This window comes from Biomphalaria glabrata, chromosome 5 (assembly GCF_947242115.1).
Source record: "Biomphalaria glabrata chromosome 5, xgBioGlab47.1, whole genome shotgun sequence".
Lineage (NCBI taxonomy): Eukaryota > Metazoa > Mollusca > Gastropoda > Planorbidae > Biomphalaria > Biomphalaria glabrata.
In genome coordinates this window covers 18,591,864-18,611,473 of record NC_074715.1, presented here as the reverse complement: position 1 = coordinate 18,611,473, position 19,610 = coordinate 18,591,864, and the positions used below count along the sequence as shown (strand labels likewise).

At 34.1% G+C, this 19,610-nt stretch overlaps 1 protein-coding gene and 1 long non-coding RNA gene across 7 annotated transcripts in view; one reads left to right on the top strand and one right to left on the bottom strand.

The window, feature by feature from the left end:
• The window catches only part of LOC106071318 (receptor-type tyrosine-protein phosphatase delta-like), a 40,375-nt gene extending 27,186 nt beyond the window's left edge, over positions 1-13,189 (top strand). For 5 of the 6 annotated variants that reach the window (XM_056028854.1, XM_056028856.1, XM_056028853.1 and 2 more), the window contains 4 exons: positions 4,266-4,409; positions 5,550-5,683; positions 7,340-7,475; positions 10,774-13,189. In XM_056028854.1, coding sequence (XP_055884829.1) covers positions 4,266-4,409; positions 5,550-5,683; positions 7,340-7,475; positions 10,774-10,863 — 504 coding nt within the window. In that variant the 3' untranslated portion in view covers positions 10,864-13,189. The remainder of the gene's footprint in view (positions 1-4,265; positions 4,410-5,549; positions 5,684-7,339; positions 7,476-10,773) is intronic. The other variant, XM_056028857.1, reaches the window with a different exon arrangement.
• A 315-nt stretch (positions 13,190-13,504) lies between these two features.
• Positions 13,505-19,406, bottom strand: LOC129926243 (uncharacterized). The gene is made up of 2 exons (XR_008777868.1): positions 18,632-19,406; positions 13,505-17,907 (listed from the first exon to the last, which is right to left on the bottom strand). It is a non-coding gene; the product is annotated as an uncharacterized LOC129926243 (long non-coding RNA).
• Between the last annotated feature and the right edge of the window lie 204 nt (positions 19,407-19,610).

Sequence of the window (19,610 nt, the reverse complement as noted above, 5' to 3'; positions counted from 1 at the left end):
ATGAGGAGTCTGGCCACAGTTATAGTATGAGGAGTCTGGCCACAGTTATAGTATGAGGAGTCTGGCCACAGAGATAGTATGAGGAGTCTGGCCACAGTTATGGTATGAGGAGTCTGGCCACAGTTATAGTATGAGGAGTCTGGCCACAGTTATAGTAAGAGGAGTCTGGCCACAGTTATAGTATGAGGGGTCTGGCCACAGTTATAGTATGAGGGGTCTGGCCACAGTTATAGTATGAGGAATCTGGCCACAGAAATAGTATAAATCTAACTGCAGTCAGTAGATGTATTCGGTTGACAGCGTCACAGCACGCGAGTGTAAAGCTGGGCGAAGAGCCAATGTTGGCCTGATTTCATATTCTTCACAAACATGTTCAAACACTCATTAATCACGTCTGTGACAAATACTTAGCTTGGCTCAGTCTGTCTGTCTAGTACACTTTCTGTACACGTTAGTTCTCCATCTTTTCATTTTTGGATCAAGTTGAAACTTTGCACAATTTTTCATTGTGGATGAAAACATATAAATCAATAACAAGAATTACCAAGATGGTTAATTAATTGTTGGTAATTTAAATTTTTTGTTTGGTATCGAACTAGGGAAAGAATTGGTACTTGACAGATGTAGGGTTTAAGTTGAATTAGTCCCCGTTTATACTTTGTGTAGAGAATAAGGTCGTCGCTAAAATGGTTGATACTTGCAATAGATAACTATAAAACCTTCTGTTTTCTTAGCACTTCGCTGGCTGAGTAGTTACTTTACACAGCCTAAGGAGGATTGAGGCTTAAAGTTGTGCAACTTTAAAAAAAAAATTGCTTTTAAAAAGCTATCACGGTAAACTTTCTTCCCCAACTGGTCCAGACAAATAATAGGATCATAGCAGATTGAGAAGCTAAAATGAAAAGCGAAAAAAAATTAAACAAGATTACAAAGAGAGTTTGTGTTACAGAAACTCAGAGGCGGCCCCCGTCGAAGTCGGATCCCTGTCGGATCTGCATATTCGCAAATAATATTCAAGAGGTGATTTAATTTTGATGTAAAATGTTTTACACGTTTCGGATGTTCCTTCAGAGTTGAAGATAATTACTTCCTAGTCCAAACCTCCCGCAGGACGACGGGGGATGGGAGCGGGCAGGGTTTGAACCCTGGGCCATCCATAAATCTGAACGACAGTCCAGCGCGCAAACCGCACGACCAGGCAGCCATCCGATGGTCAAAAGTAATAATGTTTCAAAGATTCATTTGCCGTAAATTTAAATTTAAATTTAATAAAAAAAATAGTAGAAATTCTAGAAATTCTAGATCTAGACTCTAAAATAATTTTAATTAGAATATAAATCCAGATCTAGATATACTGTAATAAAAATCTAGATCTAGTTTAAAAAATCTAGATTAGATCTAAATCAAGATATCATTCCTTTTTTAAACGCGAGTCACATAACGAGGCTTAATAAACATTACTATACCGAGTTCTTTTTTCATTTCATTTGAAGAATTAATTCCATATAACGTCAGAGGGAAAAAAAAAACACTACGTCACACGGCCTAGCTAGACTAAAAATCGCCTTCATCTATAAGAGCCATTTATCGAGTGTTCATAGACTTTGGTGCACCGAGTGCGTTCTTTAGGCATTTCATTTAAAGAATTCATTCCATATGACGTCAAAGGAAAAAAAACACTACGTCACACGGCCTAGCTAGAATAAAAATCGCCTTCATCATTACGAGCCTTTTATCGAGTGTTCATAGACATTGGTGCACCGAGTGCGTTCTTTTAGCATTTCATTTAAAGAATTCATTCCATATGACGTCAAAGGAAAAAAAAACACTACGTCACAAGGCCTAGCTAGACTAAAAATCACCTTTATCAACACGAGCCATTTCTCGAGTGTTCATAGACATTGGTGCACCGAGTGCGTTCTTTTAGCATTTCATTTAAAGAATTCATTCCATGTGACGTCAAAGAAAAAAAAACACTACGTCACACGGCTTAGTTAGACTAAAATATGTTTTCATTAATACAAGCAATTTTTTCGAGGGTTAATAGACATTGGTGCACCGAGTGCGTTCTTTTAACATTACATTTAAAGAGTCCATTCATATGACGTCAAAGAAAAAAAAAATTCCATTACCTCACAATAGGCTAGTACCGGTACCATAAAAAAAGTGTCTTTATTTACACGAGATATTTAACGAGGGTTCTTAGACATTGGTGCACTGAGTTCTAATAGATATTATTTAAAAAGGATCAAAGCCACATTGTTTTTGCGTTTTGTCTGTCAGTCGGTCTGTCCGTTATCTTGATATAAAAAAAACAACTAAAAGTTATTAAAAATTGATTAACCTTTATTTTACGTTTCAAAACATCGCAATAATTTTTAGGTATGAACACAATTGAAAAGTTTATATAATAGATTGTTCCGGATGTTTGTATAAATAGTAAAAGAAAAAGAGAATTTCAGATAAATGTAATACCGTTAATTAAATTTTTTGGATGGTCTCGTATAAAAATTAGATGTACTACAGCCACGTGGAGAGATTTTCATACCTTACTTTGGTGTTTGGATTCTGTTTTCCTTAAAAATCGGAACATAATATTAACGATAATTAGATTTTTTAATGTTTTAGGTAGAAAGTTAAATGTACTGTAAGAGAGTAGTGAGTTAAAATATTTTTCATAAAAATCCGTAAAAACATTATTTCGTAAATGAGAAGATTATTTGTTTATTAATTAGAAGAGGGAGTTCAAACAATTATTTGGCGTTAGTAGATTTTTAAATAAATTCGGAAATTTCTGGCGACGATTTGTAAGAAACAAAATCCGGAACTTTCTTTATCGATTACAAAACTTCTATGTTATGTTTTACAAGAAAATTAAATGTCTAAAAAGTAATTTTCAGTAATCAATTCTAGTAAATTACTTTTTTTAAAAGCCTTATCCGATTTCAAACAATCATTAGGCATAATTCATGTTTTATAAAACAATATCCGGAACATTTTTACAATTAATGAAATATAAGTCAGTATAGAGATTATTATTTAGCATTAATATGCTATTTACATAAAAAACGGAACAACATATTATTGATAATGTGTTTTTGCAACGTTTAAGCATGGAAATGGAATGTAATATAAGTTATAAGAGCAAACAAACATTTGTTGGCGTTGATTAGTTTTGCACAAAAAAATCCGGAACAATCAATTTTAGATACTTAAAACTATTGAGATGTTATGGGAGGAACATTAAAGGGTAAATCAGATTTTCAATAGCTTTTAGAGTTCTAGTTTTTTAAATCTAATCGTGACGGACAGACCGACCAACAGACAAAAAGCACAAAAATAAGCTTCTTTTATTCGGATGGGGGCACTAAACAAAAAATAAATAAAATCTGATTTTTAAAAAAAGTTTAAGGAATTGGTTTAGCACCTGATCATGTTACGCTACTGCACGAAAATCGCTGCATAAAAAGTCCATTTAAAAAAATGTGCGTGTTATTTACATACAAAGTGCATTATTAGCCTTTATAAACAAACAGAAATGTTTTCTTTTAATTTTAGCAGCTAGTTGACCAGAAAAAACGTCTTTAACTATTATTTATATTTGTTGTAAACATTTCCTGTACATTTTTAAAATATATTTGACTTAGTGATACTAAAAATACACAAAAATTGTCCATCTTTGTTAGCATATTGTAACATTGCCTCCCTTACATTTACGTAATTGTTTTAGAATTGGTGTATTTTTATGAAAAAATCGCTTGCATAATTAATTTTATAAATTAAACGGTTTGCTTTTAGAAAACCAAAAGTAGCCGTTGCACCTAAACTTTTCAAGCCGGATTTAATGATGAAATAATATTTTTCATATCTCTTCTAGTTTTCGAGATCTGAGTGTGACAGACGGACAGACGGACATTTTGCACAAACCTAATAGCGGCTTTTTCCCCTTACGGGGGCCGCTAAAAATTGGTAAAAATATTTCTAGTCGCGTAGATTTATTTTGTCGGTCATGCGCTTTAGTCCATGTGCCTGGAGTGCCAGATATATCAGAAACAGCAATGCTTTACATAGACATTAACTTGGATTCCTTCCAGACAGAACGGTTGTTCAGGCAGGCTTACACACCTAGAGCTCGTAGAGCCTTGGGCTCAGCTCTGTTGACAATTAAACGGTGCTAACAACATCAGCTCAGCAATTAATGGGGAAATAGAAAGATTGATAACATATAAACTACACGTTCATTTTTCTTTCTTGTATCACTTCAGACTATCGGCTGTTATCAGCCACTAAACACAGACTACCCATTCTATTGTGCAAATTATAAGATAAGATCAGAGTTCGTTTGTTATTCCAAGTTCTGGGACGAACATAAAATGGAAGTACATGTAAACTACACGAAAACAGGCAAAGTATGAACACTTTTAAGGTCATTTAGAGACGTCATTGTTACACTTGCTTAGGGTTTAATTGGCATACGTCAGATAAAACAGTTTTATAAATAAATATATGTTAAGAGTGAAATGAACAAAAAATTATGTATGACAGAAGAGTTAAACAAATTGTTATTAAGACAGAAGAGTTAATCAAATTGTTATTAAGACAGAAGAGTTAAACAAATTGTTATTAAGACAGAAGAGTTAAACAAATTGTTATTAAGACAGAAGAGTTAAACAAATTGTTATTAAGACAGAAGAGTTAATCAAATTGTTATTAAGACAGAAGAGTTAAACAAATTGTTATTAAGACAGAAGAGTTAAACAAATTGTTATTAAGACAGAAGAGTTAAACAAATTGTTATTAAGACAGAAGAGTTAAACAAATTGTTATTAAGACAGAAGAGTTAAACAAATTGTTATTAAGACATAAGAGTTAATCAAATTGTTATTAAGACAGAAGAGTTAAACAAATTGTTATTAAGACAGAAGAGTTAAACAAATTGTTATTAAGACAGAAGAGTTAATCAAATTGTTATTAAGACAGAATAGTTAATCAAATTGTTATTAAGACAGAAGAGTTAAACAAATTGTTATTAAGACAGAAGAGTTAAACAAATTGTTATTAAGACAGAAGAGTTAATCAAATTGTTATTAAGACAGAAGAGTTAATCAAATTGTTACTTAAGACAGAAGAGTTAAACAAATTGTTAAGTACGAAAGAAGAGTTAAACAAATTGTTCTTTATTAAGACAGATGAGCTAAACAAATTGTTATGTAGGACAGAAGAGTTAAAAATATTGTTATTAAGACAGAAGAGCTAACTTGTTACAAAGCATACATCAACTCACTCACTCGTAATTTTATTTCACTGGTGTCCTATCATTTCATTTTCGGCCTGATTAGAGGGGGAGGGGGGGAGACATATAAAAACTTGTCAAGAACTCCATCCCCAAATAAAAATAAAAAAGGACTCTTCCAATAGGACCGAATCTCATGGGTTGGGTTTTGAGATAATCCGCGGGCCATAGGTTGGACACCAATGTTTTATATCATTTTTGTGTGTGCTGGCTTGCTATTAATATGTTTATATTCCCCCCACCCCTCCAAATTAAGCCTCCACTACTCCACACCTTGTCACATGTCAAAGCTAGAAAGGTGTGGCCACTTCCAGAGAGTATAGCTGCACTGCTGAGACAAGCTCGCTCTCATCGTCTGCAAGAGAATGAACGCATTCTTTATATGTGCAGGTCAGTCAATAGCGTCTGATGTAGGCCTACCATTTATTTAGATCTACACGCCGGTCAATGTATCCACCTAACATATGGACAAAGAGCTCTACTCATGCCTTATTTATTTAGATCTACACGCCGGTCAATGTATCCACCTAACATATGGACAAAGAGCTCTACTCATGCCTTATTTATTTAGCAAAATAAGGTGCACAAAATCAAAGATCTTTACAGCACAGAGAAAGTTCAGCCTTTCGTTTTGCATTGCATTATCGAATAAGAATAATGTTAACTTATGATAAATCGTTGATACTTTGTTGAGCAATAGATAGCAATTTATATAGAAGACCACATTTATATAAAGCTTATATCAACTCAATCTACCTGTCTGGTAAAAATTTTGTACACGTCATTTCTCCCTAACTCAATCTTGGATGAAGGTGAAATTTTGCACAATTATTTCTTTTACCTGACAACCCAAACATCAATAAATTAACTATTTAATTAATTATTTTGTTTAAGTATCTTGAACAAGGGAAAGAAGTCGTAGTTGACATATGTGGTGGTATAAGTTGAATTAATCCCCTTGAGGAATCTTGAGACCTGAGTGAACATTTTTTAAATGCATTTAGAAAACGATCATGTCAACATTCACCTATATACCCACTTCTTCTCTCCCCCTTTCCCAACTGGTCCAGACAAGTGATAGGGTCATAGCGCAGTAAGAAAGCTAAAAGCTAAACAAAAATAATTGGTACAAATATTTCTATTCTATTTATTGCTCTATGTCAATTTATACATATAATGACTGATCCAAATTAACAATTACACTTAATATAATCTTATTTTTTTAAAATTATGTTTAGGTTGTCTTTACTTTGTATTTTAAATAATTACTGCCTTGTGTTTCTTACAACACAATTGCAAGCTTATGTTTGGATCACATCTTGATACCAAAGACCACGTGACATAGCCACTATAGTCTAAGTATAGGGACAGTTTAGAGGAACATCTTTTTGGAAAATACTGTCACTTTACAATATACTATCACTGCAACACTCTGTGCCATTTAGACAGAAGATTGTTCAGAGGCCAACTATCACTGCAACACTCTGTGCCATTTAGACAGAAGATTGTTCAGAGGCCAACTATCATTGCAACACTCTGTGCCATTTAGACAGAAGATTGTTCAGAGGCCAACTATCATTGCAACACTCTGTGCCATTTAGACAGAAGATTGTTCAGAGGCCAACTATCACTGCAACACTCTGTGCCATTTAGACAGAAGATTGTTCAGAGGCCAACTATCATTGCAACACTCTGTGCCATTTAGACAGAAGATTGTTCAGAGGCCAACTATCACTGCAACACTCTGTGCCATTTAGACAGAAGATTGTTCAGAGGCTAACTATCACTGCAACACTCTGTGCCATTTAGACAGAAGATTGTTCAGAGGCCAACTCTCACTGCAACACTCTGTGCCATTTAGACAGAAGATTGTTCAGAGGCCAACTATCATTGCAGTTTAATAACGACGCCAATATATCGTGTTTTTAACGTCTAAACATTCTACCACGGCGCTCAGCGTGACATAATAGTGATGAAGAAAATCAGGTAATATATTCTAGAACTGTCTACATGACATTCATTTGTGTGTGTCTTGAATTCCTCTAGGAACGGATCCAACTACAGTAATCTGACCTACTGTGTAAACATGCTGCTTGACAGACTGGAGGAAGGTGTGGCTCTGGCAATGCCTCTTGTAGTTGGAGCAGTTAAGTCAATCATTCCAGGGGCTGTCAGATCTTTGGTAAGACTAACCCTTAAGTAGAAAAAGCAAATTAAAAAAAACACTTCATTGTCCTGTTTAAATTTTTGAAGGCAGACTTGGTCCGGCAGAGTTAACCTATATATTTTTGCATTTTCTATTAAGACAGACTAAAAGTTACATTGATAATAACACGACTCTTGTCAGCATTTTTTCGAGATATGCATAATCTACATATCTCCAGATAATGACTGCCACAAACAGTTAAAAAAAAAAAACTTTCAGACCTTGCGATCTATATGGCAGATGGTATAAATGGTTATCTGTTTCTTAGATAGACGGTTAACAAGGGTGTCATGTGGCCAGCACAACGACCAACCATATTTACTTTCCCCAACTAATATCAGTTACCCATAAGAGTTGGGTGGTCTCAGTGTGAGTCATAAATATCCCGAAATTTAAAAACCCAGTCCTCACTGAGATTTGAACCCAAGACCACAAGCACTTGACCACTCAGCCACCACGACCCATCACCCAAATTGTAATGGACAATAGATACATCTTAAAGAACTTCAAAACTGTCACTTATACATTTCAAGGTAAATAAGTTCTATGAGACTTGAAGACAATAAATGGCAGATTGATCTAAGTTTTAATGTTTGTGAACATTTCATGGCTGTTTTGTGAGCAGGTGAACCAAGTTGTCACTATTCTCTAGCCAAGTCACCTGTTGAAGGTGGATCATTTCTTGAAGCAAGCTTACTCTTAAGCTCGGCTGATATACCAACAGTGCAGCTTGAGTAAAAAAGATGTTTTACTACGTAATTAAACAAAGATGTCTGCAAGCGTGGAACAGAGCTATTCAGAGGTCTTCAAAGACTGTATTAAAACGACACTTCTTTTTTTTTTTTTTTTTTGGAAAGGGGGGGGGGGATTGAAAAGGTTCTGGCTTATGACAGAAATGTAGGTCTTAGAATGAAATAAGATTCCAATATAATTTAAGTGCCGTTACATTTTGTTTCTTTATCTCTTGATGCAATCAAAGAAACTTAGAAGCTGGATCAGGGGTCGGCAACCTACGGTTCGCGAGTCACAAGCAGCTCTTTGGATGTGAAGCTGCGGCTCTTAAGTTCCGTACGCAAATATTATTTATTTTATCGAAACATTTTTAAAAATAGTTCTGAATCTTTTAACGAACATTAGGCACCGATTCTATCTCTCAGCCACTTGTACTCGCTTTTCACCACACCCCTCCCCCATTACACGCGTCGTCACTGTTGTCAGAATGTCGGAAGCTCTCGAATGACGCCGTCGTCGGATGTTTCTATGTAGGTTTGAATTCGCTTTGACGGAAGATGAATTAGCATTTTAACCAAGTAATTTGACTTTGACGTATAGTTTGTTGTTTCAAGTCAATGGGTTAGAGGCGAATTATCTTCTCAACGTTAGAAGCAATCTACAAGTAATGCTAATAGTTAGAAGCAATCTACAAGTAATGCTATCCTAGCAAGCTTTGCCTACCACTAGAAATGTCACAAAAAGGTAAAAAATTACAGATGATGAGTATGTCAAAGACTGCTTCCTACGTGCGTCTGAAGAACTGTTTCGTGATTTCAAAAACAAACCAGAAATCTTGAAACAAAAATCAAAGATTTGCCACTATCCGCAGAAAAAATACAAGATTGAATAGCTAAAATGTCTTCAAATGTAAAATATCTGCCCATGGAAGATATTACACTTTCTACTATCTTATCACTTGCTATAGATGAGTCTTGCCACATAAAGACACGGCACAAGTTGCCTATTGTGTCAGGTATATGTCTTCCCTAGGATATCTACTACCATATCCTCTTTGAAAGCCCCTTCCTAATCCACCTTAGGTAGACCCTACTAACACAACAATCCAACATAACCAACACCCTGTACGGCAGTGCTGAACAACTGAAGAAAACAGCACACTTTTTTTCCTTGGCACAGTCTGCAAAAGAGCTCACAGCTCAGCAGCAAAAAGAAAGAAGAAGCAGAAGGATTGCTACCTCTCTCATGACAAACTAGAGGGGGCGATAGAGCGATTGCAATGCAAAAATACATTGAAGACAATAAGATCGATTTAAATAAAATTATTTCAATAGCAGCTGGTAGAGACAGAAGTATGACATGAAATAATAAAAGGGCAACAACAATTCGTCGGAGCAAAATAAACATTTTGCAAACATTTTACTTTATGATTGATATAACAGAGAAATTAAATGAGCTGAATCTAAAGCTGTAGAAGAATTCCTTTGTTTTTAAGGAAAATGAATTCTTTTTGCATATCTTCAGAGCGCTTAATTATTTCATTTTTAATGTCTAAAGCAGTATCGCGATAAAAATCAGAGCAGCTTTAGACACAAATTACTTCAGCACAGTTATAAAAAAAAATCAAAGATGAATTTCTTGACAGATTTGAGCAGTTCAAAACTAACAAAACTAATATAGCATTCCTAGTACACCAAATAGTAACGAAATCCACATTGATCAGTTTGGAATTGATACTGGATCGCTAGAAATGTAATTGATCGATTACAAAAGTAAAACTTTGTGGGCTGGAAAATTTACAGAGTTGAAAAACAAGTTGGAAGTGTTGGAGGTCCAGAAATGTAGGTAGGAAAATGTACGTAACGCAACAAACATGGACAGCTTTTAAAATTAAAAGAAATTCGTGAGTCAATTGGGCGCGTGGAATAATCTTCCAGATTGCTACAGTCAGGTGAAGAAGTTGGCATTTTGGAGTGCTGACTATCTTTGCATCGACATATTCGTGCGAAAAAGCATTCTCTTGTATAAATATAATTAAAATTAAAGGAAGAAGCCAACTAACAATTGAAAATTTAGAGTCGTGTTTGAAACTAAAAAAAAACAAGTTACCGTATGTGCCAAGCGTATCCAAACTTTCTAAAACCATGCAAAGCCATCGCGCCCATTCAATATGTTTGCACAATTGTTTGTTATTTAAGTACAAGTTAGTGTTGAATGTCATTGTTTAATTGCTTTAGTTGTCACTGAATTAGAAAAAAATTATCTAATAATGTCACACACACACACACACACACACACACACACACATATATATAATCTAATTTGTTACGAAAAACCCTACTTAAAAATGAATTCTTTTTTTTTTTTATTAAAAAAATTTCATAATGTGAGAACTATTTATATTTGGCAAGAAAAACTTAGTGGCTCTTTGAAAACTGTTTATATTGTAATTTTAAGGTCTTCCGACTCAAAAGGTTGCAGACCCCTGACCTGGATGACCATCTCTACATATGTGTATCTCTAATATTTTATTATTTTGCAGGAAGACTATAAATCACTGTATCAAGCCATTCAAATCTATTTGGAAACCACTACAAACATTGTGACTGGACAGAACGTAGCCGGAGAATGAAAACAAAACTCATATTCAATTTCCTTTGTTTATAACTAAGAAAACCAAAACGTTATTTGGCTCACATCACATTTATATCAAACTTAAATGTTTCTTTCTTTTTTTTTTTTTTGGAGGTGGGAGGGGGGGAGAAGACATTGTTTTAACTTTAGATAAATCTGTTCACAAAAATAAGATATGTAAACAAAAAAAAATGTTTCATTGTTTTACATGTTTCTTTAGAATTGAAGATTGTTACATTCTAGCCCAAAACTGCCATCTGGGGTCATCGAGTCTACAGTCCAGAGCGCATACTATTCGACAAGGCAGATATCTTGGCATTTAAAGTGATATATCCAATACACTCGACCTCCATCCACCGACTTTTTTTTTTACCGCCCCGCTGGTAGCTGTGTGGGTTATACAAAGGTGCGGGGTTTACACAATTTGTTTTACTCATAAACATAGCATAAAGGCAACTATGGATAATACCAGTGGGTCTTTCTACATCCTATATAGTTCACTGTGTGGCTGTACATCGGAAAGCTTTATGAGCAGCTTATTCTAAACCTCAAGAAAAAAATAGTACCGATGATAGTTCTTTAAGTTCCGGTAGTTTACGCCAAGTCAAGCTCTCCACATGCGGGGTATATAAAGGTGCGGGTTGTACTATTTTGTTTTTACTAAAGGTATTTTGTAATTTGTGCGGGGTATTCGCGTGTGCTGCTAATATGCCTAAACGGGGAATATGCGCGAAAATACGGGAATCACATTTGTAGTCTTTGCTCAGTCTCAGTCGTATTTTGGTAGTCTGGTTGTCTAGATAGGATAAGAGGCTTATAACAGTCATTTAATGATTCAATGCTTTCTGTTCTAGGCAATTTTTTTGTGGTCTCCGCTAGAAAAACCAACGAGTTAGCAGAGTAAGTCTTTGATTTATATGCATGACTAGATTGGCACATGACACGCGTAGGACGTAATGGTTTTTGTTTTGGTGTTTTTTTTTGTTTTTTTTTTTGAAGTAGCGTCTGTATTTGATAAGATAAGATAATACGAGACAGTAAATTGGGGAAAGTAAGAAATGGTAGAAAGAATTTTATTTCAAGTAACGTCTGTAATATATAAGATAAGATAATACTATCATCTTATAAGATAAGATAATACTATATTGTCGATCGCTGAGTTGTCCAAACAAATCTAGTCAGTTAACCTATGACCTTATGGGATATGGATAAGGTTTAATTTAGTTGATAATTGAATGAACTGTACATAGAACTTCATATTTTTTGTTTAAATATTAAACTTGAATTTGTATCGTACTGTATTTTTAGCGTCCCCCGAAAGGGGAAAAGACGCTATTAGTTTTGTGTGGCCTGTCTGTCCGTCTGTCCCGTTTATATCTCAGAAACTAGAAGAGAAAATGAAAATCGGACATCATGATATTTTAGATTATTCAAAGTTCTGATGCAACGGCTACTTTTTTCTTTTCCGAAAGTGAACCATCTAATTTTTAAAATTATATATGCTAACCCTAACCCTATTATATATAGATTTTTCCAAAAAAAAAAAATAAAAATACACCAATTTAAATGAAAAACTTCAGGGGATGTAGCATTTTTTTAAAAAGGTCATGGACTTCTTCATTAATAACTCAAGCTTCATTAATATATTCGAGCATTGGTAAATAAAATTTGCATCTAAGGTCACAATGGTAAAAGTGTCAATGGTTTATTATAAAATATATTTTCTATTTATTAACTAACTCATTGAATAGAATACTGATTCAAATGTTGTTTTGACAGTCTATATTAGACTAAATAGAGCCCAGATCTAGATATATTTATAGTAAATGTATTAATAATTTGAACAAAATTTTAATTATTAAGGCAATTACTTATCTTCTGACAGCTTACGGGTGAAGATTTATTTATTATGTAAACAATAGTATCACATTTAGAAATTAATCGGATACGAACAGCACAGTACACCATTAGTAAGGGCATTGCCTGGTAACAAAAGGCCTACTATTCATGATCATGACATTGACCTCGGTCTAGTAATTTTAAGATTAAACGTGTAAAGTCATACGAGTTCTAGTCTAGATATAGTAGATTCTATATTAAGATTCTATATCTAGCTAGATCTATGTCTAGTTTGTATGACAAATGACAATGGAGATATTAATTTTTATTTTGCGAGGGGAATGTCTGGTCCAAGAAGACCTACTCCAAGTCTTTCAAGTCATTTCTAACTAGCTCACTAACTAAAATAGGTCAAGGATTTTTTTTTCGTGTTGCCAATTAATCTAATTTTGTAAGAAGAATAAATCTTTTTTAGTTTCTCTTTATTACATGTTACATGTTATTAATTTTGAATGTATGAATAAGGTAAATTATTATTATTTTTTAAAATATAAGTGTACGCTAAATGAATATATGGAGATGCTGTGGCTGAGTGGTAAAGCATTTGGAACCAGAAGTCCCGTGATCGAATCCTGGTGAAGACTTTAGGTAGACCACTTCGGGGGCCGAGTTTCAGTTTGTGTTTCCACACAAGTTGTCTTTGTAACCTTGTTTGTATTTATGTTTGTTTTCATTACTATTAGCATTTAACTCTTTCACTCCAACAATAAGTAAGTTTTAAGAAAAACTCAAAGAAAATGTAATTAACTTGTAAAGTTTATAAGCATAAAAATTATTCAAGACATTGTTTCACGGATAACAACAATATCCATGTACTCCGCGTGCTTCATTTTATATTCGCATACACTAAAAGTGAATCAGAATATAGTCACATACACTAAAAGTGAATCAGATCATAGTCACATACATTAAAACTGGATCAGATTATAGTCACGGAATCAGATCATAGTCACATACACTAAAAGTAAATCAGATCATAGTCACATACATTAAAACTGGATCAGATTATAGTCACATACACTAAAAGTGAATCAGAATATAGTCACATACACTAAAAGTGAATCAGAATATAGTCACATACACTAAAAGTGAATCAAATTATAGTCACATACATTAAAACTGGATCAGATTATAGTCACGGAATCAGATCATAGTCACATACACTAAAAGTAAATCAGATTATAGTCACATACATTAAAACTGGATCAGATTATAGTCACGGAATCAGATCATAGTCACATACACTAAAAGTAAATCAGATCATAGTCACATACATTAAAACTGGATCAGATTATAGTCACATACACTAAAAGTGAATCAGAATATAGTCACATACACTAAAAGTGAATCAGAATATAGTCACATACACTAAATGTGAATCAAATTATAGTCACATACATTAAAACTGGATCAGATTATAGTCACATACATTAAAACTGGATCAGATTATAGTCACATACACTAAAAGTGAATCAGATCATAGTCACATACACTAAAAGTGAATCAGATCATAGTCACATACACTAAAAGTGAATCAGATCATAGTCACATACACTAAAAGTGAATCAGATCATAGTCACATACATTAAAACTGGATCAGATTATAGTCACATACACTAAAAGTGAATCAGAATATAGTCACATACATTAAAACTGGATCAGATTATAGTCACATACATTAAAACTGGATCAGATTATAGTCACATACACTAAAAGTGAATCAGATCATAGTCACATACACTAAAAGTGAATCAGAATATAGTCACATACATTAAAACTGGATCAGATTATAGTCACATACACTAAAAGTGAATCAGAATATAGTCACATACATTAAAACTGGATCAGATTATAGTCACATACATTAAAACTGGATCAGATTATAGTCACATACACTAAAAGTGAATCAGATCATAGTCACATACACTAAAAGTGAATCAGAATATAGTCACATACATTAAAACTGGATCAGATTATAGTCACATACACTAAAAGTGAATCAGAATATAGTCACATACATTAAAACTGGATCAGATTATAGTCACATACATTAAAACTGGATCAGATTATAGTCACATACACTAAAAGTGAATCAGATCATAGTCACATACACTAAAAGTGAATCAGATCATAGTCACATACATTAAAACTGGATCAGATTATAGTCACATACACTAAAAGTGAATCAGAATATAGTCACATACACTAAAAGTGAATCAGATTATAGTCACATACACTAAAAGTGAATCAGAATATAGTCACATACATTTAAAACTGGATCAGATTATAGTCACGGAATCAGATCATAGTCACATACACTAAAAGTGAATCAGAATATAGTCACATACACTAAAAGTGAATCAGAATATAGTCACATACACTAAAAGTGAATCAGAATATAGTCACATACATTAAAAACTGGATCAGATTATAGTCACATACACTAAAAGTGAATCAGAATATAGTCACATACACTAAAAGTGAATCAGAATATAGTCACATACATTTAAAACTGGATCAGATTATAGTCACGGAATCAGATCATAGTCACATACACTAAAAGTGAATCAGAATATAGTCACATACACTAAAAGTGAATCAGAATATAGTCACATACACTAAAAGTGAATCAGAATATAGTCACATACATTAAAAACTGGATCAGATTATAGTCACGGAATCAGATCATAGTCACATGCACTAAAAGTGAATCAGATCATTGTCACATACACTAAAAGTGTATTCAGATATTCAGGATTCACTACAGAATTTCTTTAAGCTATCAACTACACATAGATTATTGTAATCCACTGGTTAGACAAGATAACTAAAGCGGAACCATAGCAACGAACAAAGCAGCGGCCAATTGAAGTTGATAACCTTCAGAGACACTGGCGATGGATAGTCCGCCCCCCTCTACAGCCTGCATTCAACATCACAAGAAGCCCCTTCTGTTGGCATCCCGAAAGGAACTAGGAAGAGGTCACGGCCAAGACAAACATGGTGCCGAGATTTTGAAATAGATACCTAGCAGTTGGTCAAGACAGGAACACAGGCTGAGATTTAGAGAATTGGCATACACAAACGTATGTTTAGATCATTAGCTGTAGTGCTAGGTTTGTTCATCAAGCAATGGCGTACACTGGAAAACTATCATGACACACGAGGACACTCCAGGACATTTCCTTTACGTGGCTTTGAGTTTGGATCAGATGGCACTGTACGTTTACTGTAGGTGAGACTTTGATATCGTACGCTTATTCACGTATGCAACACATATATTGTACGCTTATTCACGTATGGAACACATATATTGTACGCTTATTCACGTATGGAACACATATATTGTACGCTTATTCACGTATGCAACACATATATTGTACGCTTATTCACGTATGCAACACATATCTTGTACGCTTATTCACGTATGCAACACATATATTGTTCGCTTATTCACGTATGGAACACATATATTGTTCGCTTATTCACGTATGGAACACATATATTATACACTTGTTCACGTTTGGAACATATATTATGCACTTATTCACGTCAGAAACATATATTATGCACTTATTCACGTTAGAAACATATATTATGCACTTATTCACGTTAGAAACATATATTATGCACTTATTCACGTTAGAAACATATATTATGCACTTATTCACGTTAGAAACATATATTATGCACTTATTCAAGTTAGAAACATATATTATGCACTTATTCACGTTAGAAACATATATTATGCACTTATTCACGTTAGAAACATATATTATACACTTATTCACGCTAGAAACATATATTATACAGTTATTCGCGTTTGCAACACATAAGTCTTCAAATGTCTTCAGTCTAGTACTGCATAATGAATGTGCAGATGGAAGGAGTCAAGGACAGCACGTTATCTATGACCTAAAAATAATATACAAACAATGTAGTTTTTAAAGGTCAAAAAATGTAATAAATGCTTAGAAGTTTTCACTTTATGGTTAGCTTTCAAGTTTTCCAATAGTAGAGCAGGTGTATTGTATAAAGACGTTATCATGTAGACTATTCAAAGCAAGCAGTGTCAAAACTACAAACCATTAGGGCTGCCCTGTAACCAACGCTACAGTGTTTGTAGCTATTTTATACATTAGTAATTCTGAAATAGTTAATTCTAAGTTAATACATAGATAGTCTAAAAATCATTTTTTAAAAATGTCACTGTAGTGCTTTAGATCCGATTCACTTGTACCTGGCATCTATTTCAATGGCACTAGCGACAGACTGTTCCGACAAAAGCAGAACAGTTGTTATTTTGTATTTGTTTTTGACTCAGTAGTTTGTTGGTACACCTAATATGTCAGCGAACCTGAGAATTGCAGATGAATGCAGTTTTTCTCGTGACAACGTAGTCCTAGGTGTGGTCTATTCTCCCACATCCAGGATGGTCCAGTGCACACATAACAGTTGTCTGCCGCTGGTTGGTTACATGGAGTTTTGATCCCTGTGCCAGCCATTAGTCGTAGATGCTCTCTAGGTCCCAAAAGTCTCCAAGGCGTATAGCTAGTACAAAGGGCCTTCTACTTCTTCTTCTTCTTCTTCTTCTTCTAGCCAGCTTTATTGCTGCTGAGCTGTGAGCTCTTTTGCAGACTGTGCCAAGGAAAAATAGTGTGCGGTTTATCACAGCCATTCAAGGTGTTTATGCCACAATATTGAGTTATGCTCATAATAACTTAACATTTCAATGAAACCGATATATTTTGTAAACACCAGAGTATCTAAACCAAATATAAAGTAACCCCAAGATTTACGGCCTCGTTGCTCTATTCTTGTATGACAGCATTTCTAAAATACTGACTTCAGTTAGGTTCTCGCCCCTCCACTGTCTGTAAGGAGCCAGGATCTGGTGGTCAGGGGGCTTTCTATTGATGCTTAGAGCGAACCTTCCATCGGCCTGCTCTCTGTCCACTTGGCTCCATGGCAGGTGCTCAGTGACCACTGGATGGGCTTCATGTACAGCGCTGCCAACTCGGATAGTTTCTTTATAAATATAATGAACGGACGCAACTAAAAGGACCAGTAGTCCAGAGAAAGCGCTTATCCTGCAGATGTCCAGTCTACGATTTGGTATCATGTTTGCACAATGCGACATTATCTGAAAACAAAGTACAAAAATGTAATGTCTAACGAATACACATTCCTTGCATATTGTATTGAGGAATACATTTTTTATGTTAATTTGGAACTCTAAAGTAAAAAAAAGTTTAATAATATAGTAATCAATTTTTGATTTATAAATTAAACACACGCAAAATATAACAAATACATTTCAAAAAGCAAATATCATTTACGGGGAAGAACTCCACATTTTACAACTATATCTCTCATTAATGTAAAATTTAATTTCCTTTTCAATATCAAACAAAATAATTAATTACCAATAATTAATTTACTAAATGCTTACTTTACAAAACAGGTTAATTTTTTTTAGATACAAAATATAATTATAGAAAGTTTCAACTTGATAGGAGAATGGGTGTGGGAGAAATAACGTGGACAATTATCTGTTAACTCAGAAGAATTAATTCCCCTTTGTGGTATCAAACCAAATAATTCACTACCAGTAAACATTTGACTTGGTGTTTATTTTTTTGTTTATTGAGTCGTGATTTGTAAAGTACAATTAATGATTGTAGAAACTTTCAACAACGTATTTGAAATTTGACCAGACAGACGGAGAGTTTTATAACCTTTGTACAAATGACAATGAACATTAAGGTAAGAAAATAGCCAGATTTTATTCCATTACTAAAACTTATTCATTTTTGCACATGCTTAAATTTCTGGCACCATTTGTTTCTGTGTTAACGTATACATACCTAAAGACTACTGGCATGTTATTGCAATATTATCTAGCCTTTAGACGTAAGCTACAGCCGTAATAAATCTATCGACTGCATTGAAACTACAGCAATGATGTATCTAGACGGTACTCTAAAACTATTATCATATACTTGTCCTAGTATCTAGTGACAAAACAAGGTCCAACTCGAATAGATCCACTCAGAAATGAGAATACAATCTCGACTATTAAGCTGATAGAATCAGCAAGTGTTGTGTATATATCAGAATGTTGGAGCCACAAAGTTTTTCAAGACCATTTTTCCCCGAACATTTTCGTTTGCAAATAAAGTGAAATTAATACAACTAAGTAACACGCATTTGCAATCTTCTCATAACCAAACCTAATACACAACTTTATTCCCACATACATGAAATATATTCCATAAATAAGTATCCAGTAAGAAATCAAACAAAGTCTAATTCAATCTAGATTGTGCAAAAGCATTAGCGAACAATGGAACTGACATTTAATTTCGATACGAGCGATGTCATTCATAAAGCAGTGCAAGTCTATATAGGCAGCCAACCAAATCTGGACAAATAATCATTGTGAAAGTAACCTGGGAATGGTTCGAGTACTTTTGTAACGTCCCCCTTCTTTACTTTTTAGCTCAGCTAGGCCCATGCAAATGATATCAACACATAAATCAATTTGCTAACACTACGCCGAATCAACAGCAGGTAGATATCGACACAATTACGCCGAGAGACTCTAGTTGGTCCATTCTTTTTCTCCGAATGAAAAATGGAACTGTTTATTCTAGGAAACAATGATACAAGGACGTCAACGAATCACAAAGCGTCGATTTTACTAATCTCCCTGCTGATAGAAAGTTTTCCAGTTTTAGCAGTAGCTAGGGGAAAGATCATTTAAAATAATTTATATCATTAGTATCTTTATCTACAAAAATCAAAACCGTATCAAAGTATGTAAAGCTACAGCCTCTAAATATT